Source organism: Oncorhynchus tshawytscha, unplaced genomic scaffold (genome assembly GCF_018296145.1).
Source record: "Oncorhynchus tshawytscha isolate Ot180627B unplaced genomic scaffold, Otsh_v2.0 Un_contig_4162_pilon_pilon, whole genome shotgun sequence".
NCBI lineage: Eukaryota > Metazoa > Chordata > Actinopteri > Salmoniformes > Salmonidae > Oncorhynchus > Oncorhynchus tshawytscha.
Genome location: NW_024609704.1, coordinates 112,758 through 118,702, shown reverse-complemented (window position 1 = coordinate 118,702; position 5,945 = coordinate 112,758). Strand labels below are relative to the sequence as shown.

The 5,945-nt window shown below is 40.3% G+C and overlaps 1 protein-coding gene across 1 annotated transcript; it reads left to right on the top strand.

The window, feature by feature from the left end:
* Window positions 1-779: 779 nt before the first annotated feature.
* Window positions 780-5,579, top strand: hhex (hematopoietically expressed homeobox). Its single transcript, XM_042317119.1, has 4 exons — window positions 780-1,291; window positions 2,842-3,020; window positions 3,233-3,283; window positions 3,512-5,579. The coding sequence occupies exons 1-4, from the start codon at window positions 937-939 to the stop codon at window positions 3,773-3,775; spliced, it is 849 nt and encodes a 282-aa protein (XP_042173053.1). The 5' UTR covers window positions 780-936; the 3' UTR covers window positions 3,776-5,579.
* Window positions 5,580-5,945: the final 366 nt, after the last annotated feature.

The window sequence follows — 5,945 nt, the reverse complement described above, 5'->3', positions numbered from 1 at the left end:
TGTTCTATTGAATCTGGAAAACCACATGAATAGCCTGTTCTATTTAATCTGGAAAACCACGTGAATAGCCTGTTCTATTGAATCTGGAAAACCACGTTAATAGCCTGTTCTATTGAATCTGGAAAACCACATGAATAGCCTGTTCTATTGAATCTGGAAAACCACGTTAATAGCCTGTTCTATTGAATCTGGAAAACCACATGAATAGCCTGTTCTATTGAATCTGGAAAACCACGTTAATAGCCTGTTCTATTGAATCTGGAAAACCACATGAATAGCCTGTTCTATTGAATCTGGAAAACCACGTTAATAGCCTGTTCTATTGAATCTGGAAAACCACATGAATAGCCTGTTCTATTTAATCTGGAAAACCACGTGAATAGCCTATTCTATTTAATCTGGAAAACCACGTGAATAGCCTATTCTATTGAATCTGGAAAACCACGTGAATAGCCTATTCTATTGAATCTGGAAAACCACGTGAATAGCCTGTTCTATTTAATCTGGAAAACCACGTGCCTATTGAATCACTTATAAAGAAATTTATTTTTAACATGTGCCACGCGTCAGGAGATGTTCATACCATCTTTCTTTCTTTTAACAGATAACACGTAAAGGCCTATTTTATTAATGAACATAGGCGCTTAAAGGTAAGATAAAGGATAGCCTAATGATTGGATATTATTGAATTATAAAGTGTATTTGCCGAGGGGACCAATCGCAGTGTGTGTGTGTACCTGCAGGAAGTGGCCTGCTCCGTTATCTCCTCCCTCTAATGCTGAGATATGAAGTAGCTTTAACTGAGGTAACAGTCACCAGCCAACTCATGGAGAGAGAGAGAGAGAGGCGCCTATAGGTTTCCTACACTTCTTCCTTTGACAGCAGAAGATAATATAGTTGAATAGAGATATTATTCAGTACCAACACAGTGTGATCATGCAGTACCAACACAGTGCGCCTTCAGCCATGGCTGTTCCTCTTTACGCGCCGACCCCTATCCAGCCCGTCCACCCAACTCCTTTCTACATCGAAGACATCCTGGGGAGAAATGAGACCCTGACCCAGTCTTCAGCGGTGGTCTCCACGCCAAATCTACCGTCACCGAATTCATCCTTCACCAGTTTGGTCTCTCCGTACCGGACCCCCATCTATGAACCGACACCGATCCACCCTGCGTTCTCCCACCACGCTGCGCTCACCGCCACGTATGCCTCCGGGGCTTTCGCTAATTCACTGTATCCATTCCACCGGTCTATGGGGGACTATACTCTGATCAGGCACGACCCGCTTGGTGAGTTCAACTCATATCAATCTCTTACTTGTTTGGATGATTTTTCTGCTGATATTCGTTAAAGATACTTTAATGTTGACAACTACTATACGTCTGTAATAACCTATGTACAATGTGTAGGCGAAAGGAGATTAAAAGTGTGTGCGTGTACTTGATTTTGAAACTAGATTCTCATTCCCTGCGTGCTGCAGGTTTCCATCCTAAAGTGGTAGTATGTTTTAGAGGTAAAAATGTGTAAGCATTATATGATGCTTGAACATAGTTGATTTACTTCAGGCATAATTTACTTAAATACATTATTAAGTTGTCTGTTTAATTTGCTAATTGTTAAAGTGTTGGGCCACTTAAATCAACCACCTTGAGGTTTTTTTTGGTGCAAAATCCGTTATTGTTTCAAACATCCGATGCATCCTGCGACTAAAACATGCTCTAAATCACTTGTTATTTCAGCATTAAAGTGTCGCCCTGGGGTGAACTGCCTCTCTGTTCAGCAAGCCTGACCCTTTCCGTTCATACAGGAAGTCTTGAGCTCTCGATAGGAGTAAATCTGCTTTCAGAAGCTGTTGAATGTTTTCCTGGCGGCCTCGAGCAGCCTCTTCCCCGGGAGTCGTGCATGATGCTGATTATTTTATCGACATCCTCAATACAGACACATTCAGGAAACACTCGACTTCTGATAGCCGGGATCCGTTTGTCTGATATTGTTCATTTCCTCTGCGGTGGATTGTGACTTTATGGTTGCTAAAATAATCAAACTGCAAAACATGAAATAGGCATATGAACTGACGCAATTTAAACATCTTTAGGGTGACTTTTGAATTGATTTGAATTTCACTATTTAATCCAATTGATTTCATTTATTAAATAATTCAATTCATGCCTTTAAGAAAAATATGGGTTTGATCATTGTGCCACAAAATCAAAATATTTTTGGGGTATAATGAATCATTATTTTTTTTAAAGCGATAATTTATTTTTTGCCTTTTGGAAGATATATATGTATGCGTATGTATATATATGTGTGTATATATATATATATATCGTTTTTTTAAAGGATTTAACTATTGTAATGGTGATTATTATTGTATTCTTATGAGGTTAAGGTTATAGTTTAATGAGATTAGCTGATTCAAACATATGTCGATTTTAAATAGCATCAATTGCAGTATGTTGATGGCAAGGTCGTTAGTAATGAGAGAAACTGGTGAGGCAAAGCAACAGGAAACACAGGACGGATATTTTGCCATAGTTCTACTCTCTACCACTCTGCTTCAAGTTTCAACTCACGGCCTTCCTTAAAAACGGAGGTTAAACGGATGCCTGCAAAACACGGACAAGAAAGATGATAAAAACTGTAAATATTTGCATAGAATCAATTAGGCCTCTGCTGGAGGAGAAACGAATCAAGTTTAACGAAAACAATTTTGATTTATTTTCACTTTTTTGGGGGGCTACTTTAAAGGTCTAACATTAAGCATATAATTCTGCCCCATTTGTCTAAACATGTTTTTCAATATTAAATCATTATTTGTATTTTTTTGTCTTCAAAGGTAAACAACTTCTATGGAGCCCGTTCATTCAGCGTCCACTGCACAAGAGAAAAGGTGGACAGGTCCGATTCTCCAACGACCAGACAATAGAGCTGGAAAAGAAGTTTGAGACACAGAAATACCTTTCACCCCCCGAACGAAAACGACTGGCTAAAATGTTGCAACTGAGTGAACGACAGGTCAGCAGTATGTGTTATTAGGGTCCACATCCAGTATCTATTCATGTCAGTTGGGTTTTATCCGTTTCACCCGTATCATCAATTACATTCTTTTTTTAAAGACATTTCGTTCAACTGATTTCCGCATAGGCCTATAGTCTTAGGTAAATGATCTGACACACAATCTAGTAGACTAACATTTTAAAACATTTCTCGTTGACATTGTTTTCCAGGTGAAGACGTGGTTCCAAAATCGAAGAGCCAAGTGGAGGCGACTGAAGCAGGTATGAATAAATTAGGACGGGGTTTAATGTACTTTTCGATTAAAGTTGTCAATTATGAATAGAGAAAAGGCTATTTATATCTAATGTCAAGCTAAAAAAAAAAACATTTATTGTAGATTTCGTGCTTGAGTAGCCTGTGCGTAAAATTCATGCACAATGCCAATGTCATACCCAATGTGAAATGTACGTTGTGGCTGATTGGTCACCGTTGTTGTTATTTCCCCCCAGGAGAACCCTACCGGCAGTAAGACAGATCTGGAGGACGATAGCACCGGGAGAAACTGCGAGGAGGGACCGGAGTCCGGTGTGAGCCTCAGTCCGGGCCGGGACCAGAGATGTAGGGCTACAGAGATGACGCACACTCACAGTCGGTTGCAGTGTTCCACGTCGCCTCTATCACAAGGACAAATAGAGTCAGACATTTCAGACGATACAGACCAAGAGCTGGACATAGAGGATGACATGGAGTTCCCACTGAATCCACCGATATGAAGTCATCAGATCACTGTTTACAGGTCAATCTGGACGTTGTCCCACTGGGTGACTGACGGCCCGGGAAGAGGACCAATAGCCCGTCAGTAAACATTGTTGTAGCATCTTTCTGGGACATAGATTTGTTTTTGTATATAAATACCTGTATATTTTGTGATGTTGTTTTATTGTCATTATGAGTTTAAAAAAAATTAAAATTAATTGAGCAAAAAATGAGCGTCGGAACGGTTAGGCCTACAAACGACATGTTTTACTCTAGGACGCCCACAACCCTCACTGGACGTGAACGTGAGCATTTCACGGTACTGACATATACAATTTGATTTGAAGATCCCCTCGTACCGGTTAAAAACACGAAAGGACGTATGTGGAAGTAGTTTAGTGACATTTATTTTTTGTTAAATATTGGTACAAATATTAAAATACAATCCTGATCTTTCTTATACCTCTCAGATATAGGACAGATACTTTAAAACAAACTTGCTTTTGATGCATTTTTTGTTCTTGACTAAACCAAAAAGCTAAATGTTTCTTGGTATGACCATCTTAAAACAATTCCACATGTTAGTTTAGTAGAACCCTTTTGAAATACACTCTTAATTAAACTAACGATATCTGGGCTGCGTCTCAATATACCACATCCGCGGATTTTGGCGCTGATTTTGGCGCTGATTCTGACGCTGGTTTTGGCGCGGGTTTTGGGTTTTGTAGATGGGATGCAGTTTATGTCAGAATTGACCATAATTGACTTTTGCGTAGCAGGTGTGTTTGTCAGACCATTATGTGACGTCCCGAAAATCTGTCTTCTCAGGAAAATGTCTCCAGAGTCTAAACAGTTTTGTTTTGATCTACCACGCCCACAAGACTGTCTGGAGGGAACCCAGACCTGACTGTCTGAAGGGAACCCAGACCTGACTGTCTGAGGGAACCCAGACCTGACTGTCTGAAGGGAACCCAGACCTGACTGTCTGAAGGGAACCCAGACCTGACTGTCTGAAGGGAACCCAGACCTGACTGTCTGAAGGTAACCCAGTACTGACTGTCTGAAGGTAACTCAGACCTGACTGTCTGAAGGTAACTCAGTACTGGGCCGGGAAAATGACTGGTGAAGTGAATAGGCTATTTCTACGCCAAAGGGTCATTCCACAGTTAAACTATTATAAATGAATCCTGAGCTTTCTTATAGTGCTCAGATATAAGGCAGACACCTCAAAACATACTTATTGTTTAAATGTAATGTAGTTGACTGTCTGACCATCTCTAGCCACATCTCAGAATGTCCTTTTGGTTGTGGTTGAAAAGGCCTTGTCTGTTGGCTTTTCTCCGTCGAATGGGAAGCATTTACAAATGTATTCTAAACTCAGTGTATTTTCCATTGATTATTAATAAACAGTATTTAGTGATAAGAAATCTTCATTAATCTTGATGATTATTGAACACTCGTATCGTCACGATAAGGGACCATGCCCGACCAACTGGTGACTCATTGGAGGGGAGAAAAGTCCATGTCAGTGTGTAATGACACTTCAGTGATGAAGACGTGTTGTCGTCAGATATTCACTTGGACATTTTAACAGCTTCTGTGCGTCATCACTTGGTTGCTGAGAAAAGACGAGGGATGTGTCAAGTGTCTTTATCACGTCTTCAGTTCAATATAGCTTCCTGGATCCCCTTAGTTACCAATAGAAATACTGGTAGAAACAAGGCTTCCAAAACGGTTCTTCAGCTGTCTCCGTACCATAACCCTGTTGGGTTCCAGGTAGAACCCTTTTTGGGTTCCAGGTAGAACCCCTTTGGGTTCCAGGTAGAACCCTTTTTGGTTCAAGGTAGAACTTTTTTGGTTCCAGGTAGAACCCTTTTTTGTTCCATGTAGAACCCTCTGTAGAAAGGGTTCTACATGGAACCCATAAGGGTTCTACCTGCAACCCAATATGGTTATTCAAAGGGTTCTCCTATGGGGACAGCTGAATAACCCCTTAAAGGGTTCTCCTATGGGGACAGCTGAAGGTGATAGCACCTTTTTCTTGTCTAAGAGTGTATCTTCCTTTTAAGTAAAAAATTAATTTCCTTGTAAATGTGCTCAATGGTTTCTACTCTATTCCTATTGGTTATTGACTAAATCCATGTTATGAGTGTGAATACAGGACATGCATTCCATTTCCAGGAAGCC

What these genes read in the sequence shown, in the direction of transcription:
- hhex (XM_042317119.1), top strand. Translation starts at nt 937, where the DNA reads ATGCAGTACCAACACAGTGCGCCTTCAGCCATGGCTGTTCCTCTTTAC. An exon ending in GATCAGGCACGACCCGCTTG is followed by an intron (nt 1,292 to 2,841) that starts GTGAGTTCAACT and finishes TTGTCTTCAAAG; the next exon opens with GTAAACAACTTCTATGGAGC. An exon ending in TGCAACTGAGTGAACGACAG is followed by an intron (nt 3,021 to 3,232) that starts GTCAGCAGTATG and finishes ATTGTTTTCCAG; the next exon opens with GTGAAGACGTGGTTCCAAAA.